Raw genomic sequence first — 24,355 nt, forward strand, 5'->3', positions numbered from 1 at the left:
CTCCCGACGGACACCGGCGAGAGCCTCTCGGCCAGACAACCTTGCCTTTTCAAGTCTCACGCTTAGCAAGGCCTAGCCATCTGACACAGCGATCATTGAGCTCCCGTCAGACGTCGGCGACAGCCCCCTAGCCAGACAAACTTACCTTTTCCATCCTACGGCCGGCGAGACTTACCCATCCATGCTGCGAGTGCCAGTCTCCAGACAGATGTCGGCGAAGTCTCCCGACCACACAAACTCTACGTTTCTGTCTTCACTTGTCCGACTCAGTGAGCCAAATCTCCTGACGGACGCCGGTAAGAGTTCTCCCGGCCAGACAACTTTACCTTTTCAAGTCCCATGCTCGGCGAAGCTTACCCGTCCGACACAGTCAGTATTGCACTCCCGTCGGGCGTCGGTCTTGGCCACCCACCTAATTTTCCATCCGATGGGCGACGAGGCCTAGCCTTCAGTTTCTACGGGTCTCGTTCATCCGATGGGCGACGAGGCCTAGCCTTCAGTTTCTACGGGTCTCGTCCACCCGCCGAACACCGTCCAACTGTCTCTTCTAGCCTCACACCTTTTCCCCCCGCCTGGCGAGGCTTACCCGTTCGATGCTCTGTGAGTCTCAATCTCCCATTGGATGCTGCGAGAGCCCTCCCAGTTCCGGGTTATCTCTTCTCCCTACTCGTCGGCGAGGCTATACGTCTGACATCGTAGTCTTGATCTCGTGTCAGTCGTTGACGCTGGTCTCCCGGTGGGCTCCTATGCTTGCTGCCCGCAAGTGAGGCTCATCCATTCGATGTTCAAGGCCAGTAGAGCCCGTACGCCGACTCCGTGAACTATCCCACTGCAGGCAACTCGGGTCCTCCTGGTCAGGGCCTTAACCCCACTGCTCCTCCATCGGCGGGCAGGGCTCACCTGTCCCAACATGATGAGCACACCGTTGAGCTTCGGTTCGAGCCCTCCCCGACCGGTCGCCATAAACCACGCAGTTCACACCAGCGACCGGTGGGGCCTAACCATGCATGCCAATACGCTCCCTCAGAGCTCATAGGCTCCCCCGACCCTGCAATACAGGCCACTCCTCGTAACTAGCTCCCACCAGATCTCTAGTGCGTAGATCTCTATCTGGTGGCTGTCCTACACCCATTGCTTTTTTGGGGGATACTCTTGGTTCGGGCCATTTCCGAGCTTAGAGCCCTTGTGAACTCGTGAAATTATGTTTTATTAACAAAGTTCGGGAGGAGCACGTCAGATACTTAGCCTAATTAAACACAAGTGGCACGTAATCAAGTCAATCAACTCACGAATATAAATACAGCTGACATACCTCTACTCATTTGATGGTCTGTCAGCATCCCTCCACCAAATATTACTAAGTTCTCACCATACTATGGGGGATACTCTAGGTTCGGGCCATTCCCGAGCTCAGAGCCCTTCCCCAGGACAGCACGCCAACTACGTATTACTATACTCGCCAAATACGCATTATGTAACTCGTGCTAAATATATGTAAGTGTGAACTCGTGAAGTAGAAGCGGTATTAGACATGAGAGATCAGCACCATACTCTAATAGAAAGTGGGTTACCAAAAATATTGTGGACCTATGCTGTCCAGACAGCTGCTGTAGTGAGAAACAGATGTTTCAATAAACACACTAAACAGACAGCTTACTTCATGTTAACAGGCAGACAGCCTAACATTTCTAGGATGCAGAAGTTCGGGTTAGCATGTTACGCTTACAAGCATGACAAAGGAAAGTTGGACTCAAGGTGTGAGAAGAGTATTTTCATAGGTTATGATAAGAATAGTCCAGCATACATTATTTACTATTCTAATAGCAAGAAAATACAGAAACACAGACTAGTGCAGTTTGTATCTAAAATGAGTGCGGAGTTGGAAATTATATCAATAGATGATGATGATGATTTCGGGGTCAGGAGTAATCCTAAAGAATCTGGGGAAAGCCCTGATGTTGAGCTTGATCTTCCAAGTAGGCCTACTCAGGAACAGGCCACAGTAATAGAACCGATGGTGTGTAATGACCAAACACAAAAGAATGACAATGAACCTGAACAGAGGAGAAATCCTACCAGGGAGAGGTTATTTAGATGATTATGTTTGTGGTTTTGAAGGTGATGTAAATAAGAGTGATTATTGTTACAGACTTGTATGCAATGTACCCCAAACATACAAAGAAGCTGCAACATCAGTGAATGCAAATGAATGGCTTAATGCTATGGATGAGGAGGTGCAGTCATTAAAGGAAAATAGGACCTTTACCCTGACCAACCTACTTGTAGCTAAAGAAGTAGTGGGGGGTAAATGGGTCTATGCAATCAAGAAGAATAGTGATGGAGCAGACAAATACAAGGCACGATATGTTGCCAAAGGGTACAGTCAAGAGAGAGGTGTGAACTATGATGAGACTTTTTCTCCAACTGCCAATATGACTACTCTCAGAGTGGTAATTCAAAAAGCGGTTCAGGAAAATTTGATTGTTCATCAGATGGATGTGAAAACAGCATATTTACATGCACCAATAGAATGTGAAATTTATATTGAACAGCCAGAAGGTTACGAGGTAAAATCTCAAAGCAATGAAAAACTGGTGTATAAACTTGAAAAATCGCTGTATGGACTGAAGCAGTCAGGAAGGAACTGGAATAGAATGTTGCACGAGTATTTATGTGAAATCAAGTTTGTTCAAAATCCAGCTGATCATTGTGTTTACACAAAGGTTACAGAAACTGAGAAAGTTTGTATAATCAAATGGGTTGATGACTTGATTATTGCAGCAAGTGATATGAATGTGCTTAATTGTGTAAAAGAGATGCTTAAGTCAAAATTTAGAATGAAGAATTTGGGGAAGTTGACATTTTCTTGGCATTGATTTTGAGCAAGGTGTTGACTGTGTTAAGATGTCACAACACGGGTATGTTGAGAAAATTCTTGAGAGATCTGACATGTAGTAAGTAAACTGTCACAATATTTTACCAAGCCAACTGTAGAACAATGGAATACTGTTAAGCATGTTTTAAGATATTTGAAAGACACCCAAAACAAAGAACTGTGCTATAGGAAAGGTGCCAATGAGAACCTGATACATGCATACAGTGATGCAAACTGGGCAGCTGATGTAACTGATAGACGAAGTACTATCACTGAGGATCGATCGGCCGATTGTTCAAAGTCAGCCGATGATCAGGGCCGATTATATCCTGTCAATCAAAACGTGTCAGACTGTAACTCATACTGTGAGTGAAGAAAATCTCTGTTGAATATAGGGCTGTCAAAATTAACGTGACTAAGTCATTAACAGTTAAAAAAAATGCTACATTAAAGCAGGCTTTATTTGACCAGATGCATCACCCATAGTTCAAGTCAGTATTGCCAGATCAGCAGTTTTGCTCTATACACTAAACATTTGTACCACACCTTGCATCCAATAATCACAAAGAGTTCTGTGCTTTCTTACTTCTGATAAGACACAAACTATCAGCTTTCAAATCCTGTATATTCTATCACAAAATACAAACAATGAATGCCGGTTTGACTCTTTTAAATGTGACGTGACAGATCGCTATTGCATGTCAGTTCAAGTTCAAGTAGCTGCAGCTTTCCTTCGGTTTTAAATAGCCTGCAAGCACCATGCGCATTTTACTTTCACTTTCAAATTCGGCATCAAGCAGTTTTTTGGTTTTAGTTCGTTTGAGGTTTCAGTCATTCTCTCACTTTCCTTCAATTTTAAATAGCCTAGTTTGAAAAAGCACCCTGCACATTTTACTTTCACTTTGTTTGTTTTTAGTTTGAGTTTTCACTCTTTCTCTCACATTCCTTTGCTTAAATAGCTTATAAAAGCATCGTGCGCATTTTACTTTCACTTTTAAATTAGCAGCAATTCGGCATCAACAACAAAATGCAACGTAGAAAATAGAACTTTTATTAACAAAATGAATAAAAATACACCATGCTATGCCTAATATAAAATAACAAATAACTTATGCAAAGTTTAAATAGGTATGCAAAACTAAAAATCAGTCAAGAATGAGGAACAAATAATTATGAAACGTAGAATGTTTATTAGCAAAACGAATAAGAATGTTTGGAGGCACGGACGACATACACCTCGGTGCAAAATAATGAAAATAAAAAAATATATATATATAGTTTAAATAAAATAAAAATCAGCAAATACTGTGGAACCAAATAAATGAGTAAGGAATGTTTTGATTGGTCAGCTTCAAAATTATAGTAAAGAAAGACAGTAAATAATGTCCTTAGTTTTACCATCAGTTAAAGCCAGAGAGGGGAACAGAGTCGCGTGACAGACACAGCTCATATATGTTTGCACACAAGCCGCAATTGTGTGAGGGTCATTCTACAGAAAAGTCCACTTTTGGTATGGCAAAATGTCTTAAAATGCATTTATTTTTTTAACATTTAAACTTAGACCACATGATTAGATTACCTTTTGACTTTATGAATACATATAAATGACAGCTTAATTTTATTTATTTGCATTTTTGTGCAATTATTTCAAGACTACATGTATCATTTTTTGGCACTGCGGTGTTACCTTCTTTAGCAACATTAAAAGTTTTTATGAAATATTATTTCACTTTTTTTTTCAGCACACGTAGTCAGAGTTACAGAAAAATAATGAAAATGCAAGAAATAAGTAGATTGTGTTTTATTTATTTAATGTGACAGACAAAAACAGTACAGTAACACGGTAACATAGCACAGTAACACCAGTGACATACATAAGACCTGATATACTGATCGTCACTGGTGTTACCCATAAGGAAGGTAACACCAGTGACAGTAACACCAGTGACAATTTTCATGAAAAATGCAGCTGATCACTTAGAAAGACCTGTGAAGACCACAGTATATTCTCAATAGCAATCAACTATATTCTCTTCACTCTGCTGGGCAGCTGAAAGAATGTCATCCATTAGTGATCGGGGCGAATTCACAACATGATCACTACTTAACGTCAACATCCTTTGCATGTCATCTAGATCTAGAATCAGCAGTACCTCGGGTAGGCTAATGTCATTGATGCAGTGTAGACCACAGTCCGTTCTGTCATCAGATCCTGTAACTCCATTTGTGACACACACAGATACTTTGGCCTGTTGTTTGTTGAGGTATCTTCTCTGCACCTCATCCCACCATCTGTTCCCACATACATTTAAGACAAGAACGCTGGGATCCAAATCTGCAGTCTCAGCAGTAAGTGTTCTGAGTTTGACCAAGAGTGCACAGGCTTTCTCACACACTGGTCTGTCACAGTCAAACAAGCTGTTAAACAGCAAGTCAAACAGCCCAAAATCTATAAACTTGATCAAGGCTTGCGTAAAGCGCGTCTCTTCGGAGGAACCAAAGTTCTGGACTGCGTACGGACAGCAGGTCAGTGTCTTCTCCATTAACACTTCTTCTAGCTCCAGTGTGTGCATTTTCACTTCCCAGTCAAAATCGTTGCCTCCCAGTGACAGGACGGAGCTCAGGGATGACTCCAGGGCTGTTACGAGGTGTGATCCTTTCAGCCATGATGTGAAAGTTTGGACCACTGCTCTACGAGGAAAGCCCTCTGTGTCCTGAGAGAGAATGGCCATCATCTGCACCAAAGCCTCCTCCTAAAGTCCAATGTTACATAAAAAAACGTGATTCGAATGAGAAAACTAAACAAAACTAATAATATCAGCATGCTGCCAAGCTTCAGATCATTAAAATGATCAATAAGCTACAATTACGCCTCTGGATAAGATCAGGAAGGTGTTGTAGACTCTGGTGGTCCAAACTTTTGATTTTAAAGGCATATCAAATGAGCCAACCAGTTGACTCAAATCTGGTCAACTGGTGGGTTGCAACAGTCAGTTTAATTCTTGATTAATGAAGAACACTTTTTATGAATTATGTAGTTTAAAGGGATAGTTCATCCAAAAATGAAAATGACCCCATGATTTACTCATCCTCAAGCCATCCTAGGTGTATCTGACTTTCTTCTTTCATACGAGTACAATCTGAGTTATATTTAAAAAAATGTCCTGGCTCTTCCAAGCTTTTTAATGGCAATGAATGGTGGTAAGATTTTGAAGCAAAATAAACTGGGTCCATCCATCATAAAAAGTATCACTTTAGAAAAATGCAGGACCGTTCTAAAGATCGTATTTGAAGAGCTGGAATTATGTACAATGAGTAATTGTCTCACCAGAAGTTTGCTATTGCTCACAAGCACCGTCTGATGGAAAGAAGCAGTAACTGCCTCCCCGACAGCAGCCACAGCACTTGCTCTGACATAGCCTTCTGCATCTGCCAGTGAAGAAAGGAGAATGGAGACCATACCGCTGGTGAGGAGAGCTTCAGTGAAACCACTGTTATCTGGGAGAAAGAGACAAGAAGTACAATAATAGGAATGAAAATGATCACTAAAATAGTCTGCACAGCAATAACTGATATAATGTAAGTGTAGAGATAAATATGCTTGTGGTACCGTTGAGGGCAGCAGTCAGCTGGGTGATGAACTCTAGTGTGGAGTCTCTCACTTCCCATCGCAAATCACACATCCGTTTCTCCAATACAGGAAAGAGGTCTGCAAAACACACAAACAAGCTTCATGACCTACTGACAAAATATTTACAATAGCTTACAATGTCAGCACATCAAGCGGTTTCATTTCAAAACAATAGGTTCATATTTGTTTCCTTTCAAGAGATTGTTCATCCAAAGATGATTTCCTCATTTACCCTCATGTCATCACAAACCTGTATACAGTGTTGGGTGTAATAGTTACTAAGTAATTAGTTACTGTAAGGGATTACTCTTATTTTTTTCTGTAATTTAATTACAATTACTTCTTATGTAATTGAAATTAATACTGACTAGATATAGACTGTAGAACGTTCATATACAATACAATAGTGGATTTAACATAAAAATGTAAAGTCTAAAGTCTTTTATGTACCCTTCTCACTTTAAATACTTTGGTGAGTTAATAAGAATATTGTTAAGACTTTAGTGTCCAATTCTCACTATTAACCAGTTGGTTATTAGCATGAATATTACTGGGATATTGGCTGTTTATTATTACTTAAAAACACAAATTAAGGTCTTATTCTGCAAGACCTTATTCTAAATCCTCAAGGTCCTTGCACAATGAGTCGGAAACTTGCGTATGCATTTTTTCAGGGGTTTTTTTCCTATTCGTCATCCTTTCCTATCAAAATGCTTGCTACGGATGCGAAAACACAGAAAATCGAACCTGATCCGAATTTTTTTTTTTATGACAGACGAAAGTTTCGGAGGCAATGTGTAAACGTGATTGACACAACGTGAGGTCGTATTTATTTTTTAACGTGCGAAAATTTCAGACGAAAATTTCAGACTCCGTGTGCAATGGCCTTTAATCCTACTCAATTTAACTATTTACTAAGTATTAATATGCAGTAATTAGGAGTATATTGAGGCAAAAGTCATAGTTAATAGATAAATGGAGAATTGGTCTCTAATCTAAAGTGTGACCAGAATAATTTATGTAGTTATCTATTATTTATTTGAAAGAATTAAAAGAAGCGTTTCATGTCTATCCTATTCTGTTAGAGCTCCTCACCATGGCTGATAAACTGCAGGAGATCAGGTAAAGGCGAACACACAATCCAACTTTTAACGGCCTGAAATGTTTTCTTCAAGACCTTGGAAATCACAGAAAGCTTTAAGTAAATAAGGCATTTCAACAACCAATCAGCTTTGAGGGCAAAAAAATCTGAAGCAGCTAATATTAGCAGCATACAGTATACGAATATGCACATACTTACTGTGGCATGGGAATCTGGACTCTGTAAATAGTCCAAGAGAACACCAAAAATGTCCTTTCTTAAATCCAGGTTTTCTGGATATAGAAAGATCGATCAGATAATAAAACCATTCAACATTAACCCTGATCTCTTTCAAGGTCAATGATGCCAAAACCAGGGCTGTCACTGACCTCAAAACTTTTTTTTCAAATAAGTAACTAAAAACATTCAATTTATAGTTTTAATTAAAAAAAAACAAAAAAAAATGTAATAGATTTTGAATCGATAACCCAGGGCAACTCAAAATGATATTTCTGCTGGCATATATCATCTCCCATGTAACTACAAAATACACATATACATTGTTTAATCAGGTTGTTTCATGTACACTATATTGCCAAAAGTATTGGGTCACCCCCTTCTAATGAACAAGTTTGACTACTTTAGTAATTTCTATGAGTACAAATCTTAATGTTTAAGCATATAATGATATTCTACGGAATTGTGTGCTTCTAATTTTATAGCAACAGTTTGGACAGGACCCTCTTCTATTCTAACATGACAGTGCCTTGGTGTATAAGGCACGGTTCAAAAAGACATGATTGATTCAGTCAGTATGGAAGAATTTGACTGGTCTGCAGAAAGCCAAGTCCCGATCTCAGCTGAACACCTCTGGTGTGACTTTAAATGCAGACCTTGAGCCAAAAACTCATCACCAAACACCAATGACTTGTACATAAGGGTACTGTCATTTTAGACACTTCCAAAACTGTTGCAACAGAGATGGAAATACAATTTTTAAATACATGAATTATGTTTCCATCTTTGTTGCCACAGTTTTGTTAGTGCCTTTTTTTGTTCTAAAGAAGGGGGTGTCCCAACACTTTTGTCCTTATAGTGTCTATACAAGTCATTGGTGTTTGGTGATGAGTTTTTGGCTCAATATCTGCATATAAAGTCACACCAGAGGTGTTCAGCTGGGATCAGGACTTGGCTTTCTGCAGACCAGTCAAATTCTTCCATACTGACTGAATCAATCATGTCTTTTTGAACCGTGCCTTATACACCAAGGCACTGTCATGTTAGAATAGAAAAGGGTCCTGTCCAAACTGTTGCTATAAAATTAGAAGCACACAATTCCCTAGAATATCATTATATGCTTAAACATTAAGATTTGTACTCATAGAAATGACTAAAGTAGTCAAACTTGTTCATTAGAAGGGGGTGACCCAATACTTTTGGCAATATAGTCTATCAACTAATTTATTTAATGTATTTATGCAAAATATTGTGTACTTTGACAAGGATATAAGTTATATTTATGATATGGCTTACTCATCACAGCCTCACCTTCATGCACACTGAGTGCACTTAATGTATCCAGACCACACCTCTGAACCTTGCAGCAGCCAATCAGGTGAGTGAATGTATTAATATGTAGCAAAGAAGAGGGGCAATGCCCAGAGCACATCCTCAGAAGCAGCACCACAGAACTGGTGATCGAGTGAATGGAAACATCTTCAAAGAGGTATTTCTAACAAAAGAAAGGTACACATTTCATTATGTAGTACACACTTTACAATATTTAAATCTACTGCCATGCATCAGCATGGACAATGAAAAAATCTGTAGAATGCATATGGGCCAGCCTAAAGTTTCGTGAGACATCTTGAATTTGAACCTTTAACTTAACACAGTGTCTTAAAAACATTCCGTTCATGGTCAAAGCCATTCATCTACAGCACATTTACATAGAAAAACAATTGAAAAAGCAGTGCAATGGAACACAAAAAAAGTGTTCAGTGTGAACCAGCCCTAAGAAATTCTTTACTGGAGTGACAGTCTAAGCAGAAGTCTACTTACTGTGTGTGTCAGCTGAGCTAGGCTTGATAAACTCTGCATGAGGAGGGAAATACATGAGGCTTTCTGGGATAGCTGTTCCTTCAGGACTACATTAATTTCCTTTTCTGCTTGAGGCTGTGTTGACACGCACTGCAGGGGAAGCATGATGATATCCATAGCCTTCCTCTTTAAAACCTCAGGACTAAAGGATAAAGTGAAAGAGAAAACCTGAGTGAATAATACAACACATACCAGACTGCTAGTTCAAATGTATTTTGCAATATGTATATGTATAAAAGTCTATGGTAATCACCATTTCTCCAGCTTTACAATTAGTGCCGCACATTGAAAACACTCCTTTCTGTTTCCATCACCCAACATGGCTTCTAATAACTCCTCCACTTTATGCTCCGATTGCCTGTAACCGACCTTAATTGTTTAAATTTAATATCAACAGTTACAAAAGCATCTCTAAGAATAACACAGAGTACATATTAAAGAATATACATTGTTGTATAGTCTTGCCTTCAAAAGGCAAACTATAGTAATATTATACAGCATAATAATCCGTAAATGAAATGAAAAATGTAAAATGTGCAAAAATACATTTAAAAACGTAATATTACCACTTTAACTACAAAAATTAGAATAAACGGGATTAATTAATGTAACCTATTGAAATATGTAAGGGATAATGTACATGTTTCATTATCATGAAACTACTTACCAAATAAATAATTGCATGGACAAAAAACATAGAATATACACTACTGGACAAAATTCTGGAATAATTAAGTTCTTCTATTTTGATATATTTTTAAAATGTAGTTTATTCCTGTGATGGCAAAGCTATTCAACTCACCTCGCAGCAGCTTCAAGAACTGTTATCAGAGTCTGAATCAATGATTCAGACCCCCTGTTGACCAAGACTTCCAGGGGTACTAGCACATCTTTCCACAGCGTGCTTCTGATAGGCTCTCCACACTGAGAGAGAACCAGTGACAGAAGCCGTAAGCCCTGGAGGACCTGAGGATGATCCTCTGAGCTCAACGCCTCAACCACAGCATTCATAATCTCAGAGGAGACCAAAACACAATCAGGCCTCAAAGATGATTCTCTTGATCCCACTACATCACTGCCGTTGGCCATGTTTGATGATGTGAGGAAATTTAGGATATGCACTAAAAGCTGATTAGCCAAACAGGCAACAAACAGACTCCTGTCGTTCTGCAGCTGGAGAATGACTTTGATGAGTCCTGTGGACACAACAGCATTCATAATAACACTGAAAGCTTGAAAGGTTCAATAATATTTTTTCATTCTTTCATCTTGTTTCAAACCAAAAATTATTCAGACACCAGATATAATTTTTGATATTTTTTTTACTAGTGGGTGCAGGACACTGTAGTTCATTTATGTTAGTGAGGACAGCAAAATAAAGTAAACAGTGACATATTATACCCAAAAATTCTTCATACAGTGGACTACCAGTAACACTTTGACCTGACCATGTTTTGCTAAAGTGTTTTTCTTTAATTGCTTAACAAGGCTTAACAAAATTAACCACTGCTTGGTAACTGGTTGACCTAAATAGGTTTTATCTAATAGCTTACTTAAAGCTGTCAGCTTAGAAGAGCAGCCTAATTCATTACAAACCTTTCTATCAAAGTTATCTGATATTATCAAGATGAATTTGTTCTGAAGCAGTTTAACTCGGAGTTCTTGTCATATTTATTACCATTTTCTAAACTAAACTATAGTGAATAAACTGTGATTATGTGTGAAATGTTGAAGGTGTCTGTATGCTTTCTGAATAATTTGAGCTGTTCTCACCATTTCCACACATGAAGTCCAAGGCTTGCTGGTGTTTCAACATATTCAACAGTCCCTGCAGCCAGCCACTGCGAACTGAGGCATCCTCCCAGAGATCACACACACCCCAGGCTTCCCGCTCAAGAACACACGCCAAAAGACCTCCCTCCTGATCTCCATAAACAGACAACACATAAACCGGATGCTATTGGAAAACGCTGCAAACTGCAAAGTATATCATTGTACTTTTTGTTGCTCTTTTTGTGTGTGTGTGTGTTAGACCAGAGCTGAGAAATATTGTATTGGGTAGAAATTGCTAAATTGCTATTTGTATGGATGGATGGATATACACATATATATATATATATATAGATATGTGAAAATATTGTGGAAACGGTCTCACATCAAGCCAGTGGAATCCCTGCGTTGTGGCAGCCAGAAGTCCAGTCAGTTTGAGGGTGAAAGACAGGATAGCAGGATCTGTACTTTTAGACGTACAAACACTGGAAATGAACTCCAAGAGGCACGGCTGATGCTGCAAAAGCACCTGTCCATTACCTGAAGAAACATACTAGTTACCTATACAGTAGATGCACTACAATACATACAATGTGTTACTCTTCCAAAACTTACAAACTCATAAAAAAATATATCAATTTGATCCCAGGTTACTTACTTTGGCTGTGCAGCGCTTTGAACCAATCGAGCAGCTTCTCTAAAGAGGTGTCATCAGGTGGAGACTGCTTTGGGTCGACTAGCACCAGGCAGACCGCTGGCAGCAAAGATAAGCACTCACTGTCCATGATATCAAAGTCCCTGGATCACCAGCACAGAGTTTCTCCAAACAGGACAAGGCTGTTTAATGTAGTACTCTGCCAAATCATATTGGAAGTAGCATGGCAACAATAAAATATGTAAGTTACCTTGACACAACAGGGTAACGTTACGTAAGTATGGAGAAATTATTCAAACATTTATCAAACGTTTTCAATAATTTGTCCCGTACGTAACAATAATGAGGAAAAACACCCATTTATCACATTTAAAACAGCTTGATATCAAAGTTGGCTGCACTTACTGTACTTTCACTCCGTACGGCGAGCAGGAAAGGACAAAAAAATTACATCCTGAGCGTTGACGCCTCTAGCGATGTTTGCGTAAATTCGACGCATTTTAATGTTCTTGAATAGCGTAACCGCCTCGCACTCACTCGCATGGTTACAGCAGCAGACGCTTCGAGAGTTCCTAACTGCGCAGTCAGGAGGCAGCCAGCATCAATATTATCTGACGCATTTCTACTAGTTGTGTAACTAAAAGCAATCACACTGCATCATACTCAACCATTCCAGCTCGTCAAATGCAGGATACGGTAAATATGGCGGCTGAATCGGAATTTGATGAAGAAGAGGAGCCTTCGTTCAGCGAACCGGAGGATTTTGTGGATGACATCGATGATGAAGGTAAAGAGGATGCAATGAAATCCGCTGCGCGCGCGGCCTCAACGCAAGACATCAGATCAACTAAAACTCCTATATAAAACAAAAAAATCCTGAGCAATAATATGACATCTTTATTTAATGTTTATTTCTAGGCGCTTAGAATAAAAGGACCATTTCTGATAATTTGACAGCAAGCACTGTAATATGCACTCTGTCATATTTTACACACCTGTCATTTTTTATATTCTTTCAGTTCTGTTTGTGCCGGGCCTTGCAAATATTTTACATGGTTTCCGCCAGAATACAGTTATTTTCATCAAAAAAATATTATATTTGGAAATGAATAAAATGTTTTATTCAATTGTATATTAAGGCATCACGTGATTTTTTTTTTATATGATACTAATAAAACCATTAAATAAAACATTAGAAAAAAAAAATATTTCACCTAAAATGTGACCCTGGACCACAAAACCAGTCTTAAGTCGCTGGGGTATATTTGTAGCAATAGCCAAAAATACACTGTATGGGTCAAAATTATTGGTTTCTCTTTCATGACAAAAATCATTAGGATATTAAGTAAAGATCATGTTCCATGAAGATATTTTGTAAATTTCTTCCTGTAAATTTATCAAAACTTCATTTTTGATTAGTAATATGCATTGCTAAGAACGTCATTTTTTGTATCCTCAGATTCCAGGGTCACAATTGTTCTTTACATGGAAACATTTAAATTAACTGGTTAATTAACATTATTTAAAATTACTGAATCCACTTGACTACATTAGGTTACACTTAATTGTCAGTGTTTTTTTTTATGTTTTTGCACTTTTAAAGAAATAATGATTTTATTAGAATTTTATAATAGTAATTAGAATTTTTTTTTTAAGAACAGTATGGTAAGGGTGCAAAAAAAGGATTTTTTTTTCTCTACTGAGGCTAAACTCTACGTTACGGCAATTGTAGGATCTATTTTATGAAACATCACATTTTAAAGGGGACCTATTATGCAAAAATCACTTTTATAAGGTGTTTGAACAGTTGTGTGGCTGCAGTGTGTGTGAAAACATCCAGCCTATAATGGTAAAAATCCACCCACTCATTTATTTTTAATCTAAAAAAAATCATAAACAGTCTCTCAGAACGAGCCGTTTCAGATTCTCCCTCTGTTCACGTCACATAGGGGAAAAAGTCCCGCCCATTAGTGATGCTGCCCTATAAGCATAGACAGCCCTGGGTGAGAAGCTGCGGTCTGCCTCCACCATTAACGTTACGGATTACTGTAGCTGCTGGAGATATACAATGTCAGCGTCAAAGAGTCTTTTCAAGTGTTGTGTTTTGGGATGCACTAACGGCCATAGGAGTCGCCATAGACTCCCTCCATCTGAGCCAAGGACACTGTGGTTAAATTTCATTTTCGAAGGAAATGTCCCAGAAAAAAAAATCAGTAAAGTCCCCAATGCGTGTAGGGATCAATACAACGCATCGTGCACGAATGTCAGCTCCAGACAAAGTATCACGCGTTTGTTTTCCAAATTGCCCTTCTGAAAGAGCTTCTTGGCACTCTGTAAGGCTAATGATGCTAAAGCTACCATTGTCTCTGTCTGTTTTCACTGCTGCTGTCTTCATGAATGATCGTGAATAGGAATGTGGTGGTTAAAAGTTGCATATGAAAGCAATGCGAGGCGATCGCTTGAGTTTATTGAGCTCATAATCACGAGTGGGACTTATAAAGTTTGTGATCGCATGCCATGCACCATGAGACCAGCTATGTTGTTAATTTTATGGCGCTGTGCTCCCTGTCTGTGCAATTCATAAACACAAATTTATTATGCACAGTACAATCAGATGACTGACTTTGAAACGGAGTACGTTTTCTGTAAAGATAACAGGCTTGTACTAATCGTGGAATGTTTATTTGCAAAGGCTAGCACTGCTAATGCAGGAGCTCAAGCTCTTGAAGCTCCGCCCTCTTTGCCAGGAGCAACAGCTCATTTGCATTAAAGCAACACACTCAAATACAGAGCGTTTTGGCTTATACCCTAAAAGTGGCAATTTTAACAAGCTATATGAAAAGGAGGTAGCAGAGTGCTTAAATAGCTAGCTTGAAGCATGTGGGGCTGTCGGTAAGAACAGGTCCAGTCTAGTCAAACCAGGTATAGGAAAGTTTATTGTACATCCAAGGAGGTTTTGGACATCTAGATGTGCGTGTGGTTTCTATAAAAGGGAATAGATATACATTTTTAGTTTACCAATAAACAGTGCTAAATAAGGTACAAGGCAACCACAAATGTTACATTAGCTGCACATTAAATAACTAAAGCACATGCCTAAACAGGAACTAGAGCAAACAAGGAAATAAACATTTAGGCCAAACTAAGGCATACAAAATATTTAAGCATCAAACAAAGGCACTTACGTGGTCAATTACGCACACGCAGGAAAAAACACAGAAAGGAGTAAAACTTCTTCAGTTATGGCGGTTGGCATCCAACTTTTGGTGCATATCGCCATCTACTGGGGGTTTGGAGAATGAGCTCTGTTTTCATGAGGTAACGCAGGAAGTGGGGATTGGATGTTTAGGAATGAACAGAATGGGGGGAGATGAAAAAATAAAAAAATTCAAAATAAAACAAAAAAGTATATACTAAATTCTCCTAAAGGAATCTATTGATTTTAAAAAATGAATCAATACTTCATAAACTTTATATGAACTACTTAGAACACTTTCCATATTTATTGTGTTGATTCCTATTTGCATCGTCACTTTTAAATTGTAATCTTTCTCTTTTGTATGCTCCGCAATGAAATATGACATGTTCTATGGTCTCTGGCTGACCACATTTGCTACATTGTCTATTGTTGTGTTTCCCTATCAACTGTAGTGATTTATTTAGTGCTGTATGTCCAATTCTCAGGCGAGAAATTATTGTATCTTCCCTTCTATTGCCAAAGCTTGCTCTTATTAAACCTACTTTATTTTGTATGTTGTGCATATGTCGTCCTTTATGTCCTTTATCCCACTTTTTTTGCCAAATTTGATTTAGAGCTGTTTTTATTATTCTCTTGACTTCAGATTTTCCCAGAGGGAGATCTATTTCTATGTTATCATGTCTTAGAGCCCTCTTTGCCAGTTTATCCACTTCATCATTACCGTCTACTCCTACATGTGCCGGAACCCACATAAATGCTACTGTTATGTTCATTTGATTGACTCTGTATAGGTTCTGTAATATTTCTGTTAAAATGTCTTGTCTAGTATCTGATTTACCACTCGTTAGACTGTTAAGGGCTGATAGAGAATCTGAACAAATTATTGTACATGTTTGTTTTGTTTCTTCAATCCATTGCAATGCCATCATAATGGCCACCATCTCAGCTGTATATACTGATATATTATCTGTCGTTCTTTTTGCATTACTGTACCTTAATGTAGGTATGTAAATTGCTGATGATGTTCGCCCCGTACCCGGGTCTTTGGAGCCATCTGTAAATATTTGTTTTGAATAAGGATATTCATTTCTAAGGTGTTGTTGAACAATTGTTGCGATTGGGACTATGTTACGTCTATCTTTAATGCTTAGTGTTAATTTGATATCTACACAAGGCATTGAATTGAGCCACGGAGGGGAAGCAGGCAATACTACTGTTGGACTAATGTTAAGCTTATCTATCCCTATAGTCTGGGTAAGCTTCCCTATCTCCCATCCGAAACTTTTAATTTGGGCTTTCTCATATTCCCAACAATTTCTCAACACATTTTTGACTGGATGGTTCGAAGAATGTCCCCTAAGACTCGTCCAGTATACCAGTTTAAGCTGGAGTTCACAAATATCAAGAGGCATTTCTCCCACCTCCACTTGTATTGCCGCCACAGGAGATGATCTGACAGCTCCACAGCAAATTCTGAGTGCTTGATTTTGAATTACATCTATTTTGGATATTAGACTTTTTGCTGCTGATCCATATATTATTCTACCATAGTCTATTGTAGATCTAATTATTGCAAAGTATATTTTCTTAAGAGATTGATTTGAAGCTCCCCATTCCACTCCTGCTAAACATCTCATTATGTTTATACCTTTCTTGCACTTATCCACAACCTTTTGTATGTGTTCCCCAAATGTGAGCCTTGCATCCATCCACATTCCCAGGTATCTGATATTAGACACTTGTTCTAATGTTAGTCCATATAGTTTTAATTTTACATCTGGAATGTTCCTTTTTTTAGAGAAGCAGATGACCTGGGTTTTTTCCACCGACAACCGGAATCCCCATTGTTTGGTCCACTTCTCCACAGCCTCAATTGCTTTCTGCATTTTTCTTTGCAAATATTTTAGGTTCTTCCCTCTTATCCATAAAGCTCCATCATCTGCATAAAGTGACCTGCCTATTCCTGGACCTATGTTTTCAAAGATACCATTAATCATGATATTAAATAATATTGGGCTGCATACACTACCTTGCGGGGTTCCATTAAGGAGTAAAACTCAGTCCTCTGCACTGTATAAACACATGCAACAAAAAGGCAAGCTGTAGGCACAGGTGCAGCTAATAAAATCTGTGAGATGGTTCTAATTGGCTTGCAATTGGTTGGGTGGAGCTTGGGGCTAACGGGACTGAACGGGCTAAGAGGAGTATGATATGTCGGGTATTTTGAGCTAAAACTTCACATACACACTCTGGGGACATCAGATACTTATTTTACATCTTGTAAAAAGGAGCATAATAGGTCCCCTTTAAATTGCAGGTATTAAATGAACGTCATTCAATTTTTTGTATAATATGTTTTCCAGTAGCCCAATTTCTACTTGTGAATGATTGGTTATCTGTGTCGATTTGTGCAGAGTTGTTGGAGGATATTTTGAGGGAGAGACCTTTAGAGGCTGATGGGATTGATTCGGTGGTCGTGGTGGACAACGTTCCCCAGGTGGGACCTGAACGTCTAGAGAAACTGAAAAATGTGATCCATAAAATATTCTCCAAGTTTGGAAAAATCACAAATGAATTTTACCCTGAAGCAGCTGGGACGACAAAGGGGTAAGTTACAGACTTGAATTTTACATTTTATCATATAAAACTATAAACTATGATTGAAATGATACAGATTTTTTGAATAGACCATGATTTAGTAATAAATGTGAAATGTTCTCAGGTATATCTTTCTGGAGTACACGTCTCCTAACCAGGCTCTGGAAGCTGTTAAGAATGCAGATGGCTACAAGCTGGACAAACAACACACATTCAGAGTCAATCTGTTCACCGATTTTGATAAGTATGTTTTCAGAGGGTTTCATGTGTTTAGAAGATCTGGTTATGACTGGCTTATGACTGTTTTTTTGTTAGCTGAAAAAAAACATCTTTCTGTTACTATACAAATATTAAGGTTCACTAGTGATTCAGATCTTACGGACCATTTATCTGTGTGTTTTTCAGGTACATGAATATCAGTGACCAGTGGGAAACCCCTGAAAAACAGCCATTTAAAGACTTTGTACATACTTCTGCTTCTGTTATTTGAGAAAAAAAAAATATATATATATATATATATATACATATATACTGTATATATATCAAGCTTAGCTTTAAAGATTTATCTGTGCCTGCATTGTCTTTCTACTTAAAAACGTGGTGTTGTAAAGAGCCAGGAATGAGACATTTCAAAATTATTGGACTATGCGTGTGCGAGTTGGGCTTTTTCTTTTTCTTTTCTTTTTTTAATGTTTTTTTATGTTTTTAGCCTATGACAATGGCATTACATCATTTTCTGTCACTGTTTACAAGGGCAACATGAGGCACTGGCTGGAGGATTCAGACTGTCGTGATCAATACAGTGTAATCTATGAATCAGGAGAGCGGACTGCCATATTTGCCAATGACCCGAAGGAGCCAATCCTGGTTGAAGAGAGAGCTGTGAGCACATTTCCTTTAAAACAAACTTGTTTCAGGGTTATTTTAGTATTATTTATTTACTATTAAATAAGGAATATAAACAGATTTGCTTAAGTGTTGTTTTAATTATTTTAGATAGCTTTTGTGTTAGTATTATTAGTATTATTTATATGCTAAAATATTATTCATATTTAGAATTTGAATGTTTTCAGTTTTAATCTTATTTTTTTTTTCATTTCTTTTTATATTTTTTATTTAAATCAGTTTTAGTTTTAGTAGTTTTAGCACTTAAACTTTATTTTGTTTAAGCAACATTTCTAATTTTTGTTTTTAAATTTTTTTAAGTTTAAGTTTTTGAAATCTAATATTTATTTAATTTTGGTTTATTTAAATTAACAAAAACATTTCTTTAACATTTAATTAACAATAACAAAACTGATTTGCTTTAAATTTGTATGTGTTTAAAACCCAATTTTTTAAAAGGATAAAGATTTGATATTTGCTTTAGAGGTTTTCATCTAGACATTGATTGGTGTGTTTCATGACAGTGTTTCATTTACAGTATTTATTAAATTTAAACACTTTTGATCACAAGGCTAGTAATTAATAATTACCAGGCTAGTGAACCAAGTGTGAAAGCACCCTTACTCTTGACTACTTTGTCACGTCATTCTACCAAGCAAATAAATGCGGTATAATCCTTACATTACTAACTCAGAGTTGGATCTTTCTACAGCGCTGGACAGAGACTTATGTCCGCTGGTCACCCAAAGGGACTTATCTGGCTACCTTTCACCAACGAGGAATTGCATTGTGGGGTGGAGAGAAGTTCAAGCAGATACAGAGATTCAGCCACCAGGGTGTCTCTCTCATTGACTTCTCTCCATGCGAGAGGTAAACACCTGAGAAAGAGAGCGAGAGCAGCTATTACAGAGTCATGCATGTGAGTAACACATTAAATATATTTGTCAGGTATGTGGTGACTTTCAGCCCACTGATGGACACTAAAGAGGACCCTCAGGCTATCATTATCTGGGACATCCTGACTGGACAGAAAAAACGTGGCTTCCATTGTGAGAGTTCGGCACACTGGCCTATTTTTAAGTGAGTGTTTTAATTACCCTTTGTTTGTTCATGTTAATGTAACTTTCACTCAAATAATAAGAGTTTCTAAATTGATTCTCCAACAGATGGAGTCAAGATGGAAAGTTCTTTGCCAGAATGTCACAAGACACTTTGAGCATCTATGAAACCCCAGTAAGACATCTTTAGACATCTATCTTTAATTAATATGCCTGTTTTGCATTTACTATTTTATTTTTAATAAATACCTTTGTTAATTTCTTCCAGTCAATGGGTCTGCTAGATAAGAAGAGTTTGAAAATAAGTGGAATAAAGTAAGTCTTAACCTATGCAGTATTGTAGAAAGGCATAATTCATCCCATTGTAATTTTAGTATTATGCAGATACCGATATATTTTTTTAAATATTTTGAGTTATTTATTATATATATATATATATATATATATATATATATATATATATATGCTAAATATTTAGTAAATTTACTGTTTTGCCATATTTAATATTATTTGTTTTAATTAAATATGTCTATATAGTTTTTGTATTTCTTTTTATTTCAGTTTTTGTTATTTTGGAAATTTAACCTATTTTTCTTTTTCTTTTTTTCTTCTCTTTTATGTTCTCTCTCTTCTAGTTGCACTCTGCTGTGTCTGTATAGCTGTATATGTGTATCGTATGGTCATATATGTACATTTGCTTATGTGCATGTTTTGACTACACCCCTAAAAAAAAAAAGGAAGTCGAACCTAATGAAGAAGAGAAATGATGTCACTAGTTCAAATAAGAACTATAAGAGCAACTTTGAATAATTAAAAATGCTCTATCTGAGTGTTATCAGGAAGTCAGGTTTTTGTAAATTGCAACCCTAAAGTTTTTTCCTGTTCGACAGAGATTTTTCTTGGTCCCCGGGAGACAACATCATTGCCTTTTGGGTCCCGGAAGACAAGGACATTCCAGCCAGGGTAACGCTCATGCAGTTCCCCTCCCGTTTAGAGATTCGGGTGCGGAATCTTTTCAACGTGGTGGACTGCAAGCTTCACTGGCAACGGCAGGGTGACTACTTATGTGTGAAGGTGGACCGAACACCCAGAGGAACACAGGTGTGTGTGTGTGTGTTTGTAGAAAGTCTTTATAGGACTTGTCTTCACCTGTCTTCATATTTCCCCTATTTGTTTTCTGTTCTTTATTAGGGCGTCGTCACAAACTTTGAGATTTTCCGCATGAGAGAGAAACAGGTTCCTGTTGATGTGGTAGAGATGAAAGGTAACCAAGACCTTAAATTTTCTTAAAGGCCTTAAAGAGCATTTAATAGTATATTGGACTAAATATAACATCTGATCTTTATTAGAGGGCATCATTGCATTTGCCTGGGAGCCCAACGGCAGTAAGTTTGCAGTACTACATGGAGAGTCACCCAGAATAAATGCCTCATTTTACCACGTCAAAAGCAACGGCAAGATTGATCTAATCAGTAAGTGAAAGTTTTTTTCACTTAAATTTAAGTTTTTATAGAGATGAAATCTATGTTAGTATGTTTAATACTATATAAATCTATGTTAGTAATATTATCCTAATGGATTTGGTATTCAAAAAATTCTGTGGTTTTCCAGAGATGTTTGATAAGCAGCAGGCCAACAGTATCTTTTGGAGTCCTCAAGGTCAGTTCATGGTACTGGCAGGACTGCGGAGGTTAGTTTATATATTATATTATATGTATTATACTATATGTAAATTGCAAATACCATTTAAAAGTTTGGTGTTTTTGTAAAATTGTTTTGTTTTAGACAGAAATCTCTTAAGCTCATCAAGGCTGTATTTATTTGATCAAAAATACAGTAAACAATTCAGCTTCGTTACTCCTGTCTTCAGTGTCACATGATCCTTCATAAATCATAATATGCTGATTTGGTGCACAGAATTCCTTTATTATTTCCTATTTTTTGCTTTTCAAATGTTTTTTCTTAAATCTTTATTGCTTGGCTCATACTGGTGATATTTCTCTTTTTCTGTGCAGTATGAATGGAGCTCTTGCATTTGTGGACTCGTCGGATTGTACCATTATGTATATCGCGGAGCATTACATGGCCTCTGATGTGGAATGGGACCCTACAGGCAGATATGTTGTGACTTCTGTTTCCTGGTGGAGCCACAAGGTAATATGACATGTTCACTTCCTTATGTTACTTTATGTTTATTTAGTTTTTTTTATTTGCTGGTCATATATTTATGTACTCTGTATACAGGTGGACAATGCATACTGGCTTTGGACGTTTCAGGGACGTCTTCTGCAAAAGAACAACAAAGACCGATTCTGCCAGTTGCTATGGAGGCCACGCCCTCCTACATTACTCAGTCAAGAGCAAATAAAGGTGACGGCCTTTTCTGCTGTTCACATTTGTAACGTCTACACACTATTTTGTACAGTCACCCATACAAATTTTAACATGGAGGTTTTCTTTATTTTAAAAGGCAATTAAGAAGGACCTCAAGAAGTACTCAAAAATCTTTGAGCAAAAGGACAGACTGAGTCAGTCTAAGGCTTCTAAGGTCGGTTGTGTTTAGCAGGATATTCTACTCTGTTTTAATGAGAGAGAAAAATCAATTCAACAAATATCTTTAATAGAAAATGTAACTAATTACATTTGACATGTTTGTCTTTTACATTTGAATTAATTAATTATCCATCCATTATTTACTTATTATTTATTCATCATTATTATTCATTTATTTAAAATGTATGTACATTTATTATTATCAATGTTATTATTAATTTTCTTAAAAAATATACATTGTTTAATTGGGCTTTGCTTGATTTGCTCTGTATTTACACATACACACATATATATATATATATATATATATATATATATATATATATATAGCCATCTTCCAGAAACAGCTAAAAACAGATCTCTTCCATTTACACTTGACCCTCTAACACCTTTTATTTGTTGTAAAAAAAAAAAACTTGCTATGTGTTCTGCATTAGACTAACCAAGACTTGTCACAGCATTTACATATTATTCCTCTTTTGTTGGATTTAATTGCTTCTATTTTTCTCATTTAAGTTATAAGAGTGTCTGCTAAATTACTAAATGTAAATAATATACTAAATGTGTGTGTGTGTGTGTATATATATATATATATATATATATATATATATATACACACACATTTACATTTAGTCATTTAGCAGACGCTTTTATCCAAAGCGACTTAATAATGTTTAATTTTACAATGTTTCTGTAATGCTCTTGATGCAGGAGTTAGTGGATAAACGTCGTTTGATGATAGAAGAATACAGGCGGTACAAAGACAATGCCATTCAACTCTACAACCAACAGAGGGAGTTGCGCCTTCAGCTCAGGGGAGGTGAAAAACGCTGTCCTTTTTTACATTTTTCCCCTTATTCTTTTTCTATCATCCTCATACTCTATTAACATGTATTTCCATCAGTTAAACACTGAATTATTATCTCTCAGGTGTGGACACAGATGAACTGGACAGTAACGTGGAGGACTGGGAAGAGGAAACCATCGAGTTCTTTATCAGTGAAGAGATCATTAATCTTGGAGACCTGGAGTAGATGTACATGGAAAGCACTGTTGTTTCCAGCTATGAGACAAAATACTCACCCCCAGAGAGTGCCACAGGTCCTTTACAAGTGCTTTGTATGAGAGACACACTAAGTATGCTTACATGCACAGTTACAATCAAGCTGGGTTGATCAAAATAGTTCACAGAAGTGCATAGTCAAATATTTAAAGTATATTCCTGCTGATAAGGGATGTTGTTTGATTCTAATATGAATTTTAAGTATGAGCTCATATTCTTCATAACTCCCCTTCATACAATTTTTTTTGTAGGAATCACTGAAAGGAGTAAAAGGCAGTGGTTTATCATTTGCTGTTCATACTGACAGAGCAAGATACTTCTCAATAACCAGCGGTACTGTTTTGTGGGTAATCATTTCTCAAAAGAAAACTTGTCTGATTCAAGAGAGGAATATCTTTTGTATTGTGGTCTGGTCTTTTGTATAAGTACATTTTGGAAATCATTCATAATGCATTTTTTCCCCCACCATCATTCCAATGGAAATACATATATTCTTCATGGATCCTTCAGTGGTGACTTGGCATGCCGGTGTGCTGCAGTATCAGGATGAATAATGTCAATCCAAGCTGCCTTTAATTAAAAATTATTTTTAAATTATGAGGGAATTTTAACAGTAAAAACATTACAACATTTGTTAGGCAAGTGTAATTTATGACATTAGCAAGAATGAGTCTTTCACAAGTACCATCACATTTTTTTTATATGAACATTTTCTTTGTATTTTACTTCAATTTCCCACAAACTCCATACTAACCTACAAGAATGTGTATGTTTAATCCTATAATAAATGTAAATGACTTGATGTTTCTCCTGTGGTTTAATGTTTTAAAAACTCAGATTTCTTGCATTAATGTTGTGTTTGTTTCATGCCCCCCATCAAGTATCCA

The 24,355-nt window shown here is 37.2% G+C and overlaps 2 protein-coding genes across 3 annotated transcripts; one reads left to right on the top strand and one right to left on the bottom strand.

The window, feature by feature from the left end:
* Nucleotides 1-4,662: 4,662 nt before the first annotated feature.
* On the bottom strand, nucleotides 4,663-12,546 carry LOC306872685 (BRCA1-associated ATM activator 1-like). The gene is made up of 13 exons (XM_079421420.1): nucleotides 12,518-12,546; nucleotides 12,116-12,311; nucleotides 11,843-11,997; nucleotides 11,461-11,608; nucleotides 10,490-10,883; nucleotides 9,941-10,045; nucleotides 9,649-9,829; nucleotides 9,136-9,319; nucleotides 7,807-7,880; nucleotides 7,602-7,683; nucleotides 6,486-6,584; nucleotides 6,204-6,373; nucleotides 4,663-5,628 (listed from the first exon to the last, which is right to left on the bottom strand). Exons 2-13 carry the CDS (start codon nucleotides 12,240-12,242, stop codon nucleotides 4,885-4,887), a joined length of 2,463 nt encoding a protein of 820 aa, XP_079277546.1. The 5' UTR covers nucleotides 12,243-12,311; nucleotides 12,518-12,546; the 3' UTR covers nucleotides 4,663-4,884.
* Nucleotides 12,547-12,643: 97 nt separating this feature from the next.
* On the top strand, nucleotides 12,644-24,269 carry LOC306872686 (eukaryotic translation initiation factor 3 subunit B-like). 2 transcript variants are annotated; one of them, XM_079421421.1, is made up of 18 exons: nucleotides 12,644-12,899; nucleotides 17,726-17,918; nucleotides 18,034-18,153; nucleotides 18,315-18,372; nucleotides 18,663-18,791; nucleotides 19,507-19,664; nucleotides 19,743-19,874; nucleotides 19,961-20,027; nucleotides 20,121-20,167; nucleotides 20,743-20,953; nucleotides 21,044-21,116; nucleotides 21,202-21,324; nucleotides 21,464-21,542; nucleotides 21,868-22,006; nucleotides 22,097-22,222; nucleotides 22,323-22,400; nucleotides 23,117-23,225; nucleotides 23,336-24,269. In XM_079421421.1, the coding sequence occupies exons 1-18, from the start codon at nucleotides 12,797-12,799 to the stop codon at nucleotides 23,437-23,439; spliced, it is 2,049 nt and encodes a 682-aa protein (XP_079277547.1). In that variant the 5' UTR covers nucleotides 12,644-12,796; the 3' UTR covers nucleotides 23,440-24,269. The 2 variants fall into 2 exon arrangements, with proteins under 2 accessions (XP_079277547.1, XP_079277548.1); XM_079421422.1 differs by having other exon boundaries at nucleotides 19,761-19,874.
* The last annotated feature ends 86 nt before the right edge of the window (nucleotides 24,270-24,355 follow it).

This window comes from Barbus barbus (genome assembly GCF_936440315.1).
Source record: "Barbus barbus genome assembly, chromosome: 7".
NCBI lineage: Eukaryota > Metazoa > Chordata > Actinopteri > Cypriniformes > Cyprinidae > Barbus > Barbus barbus.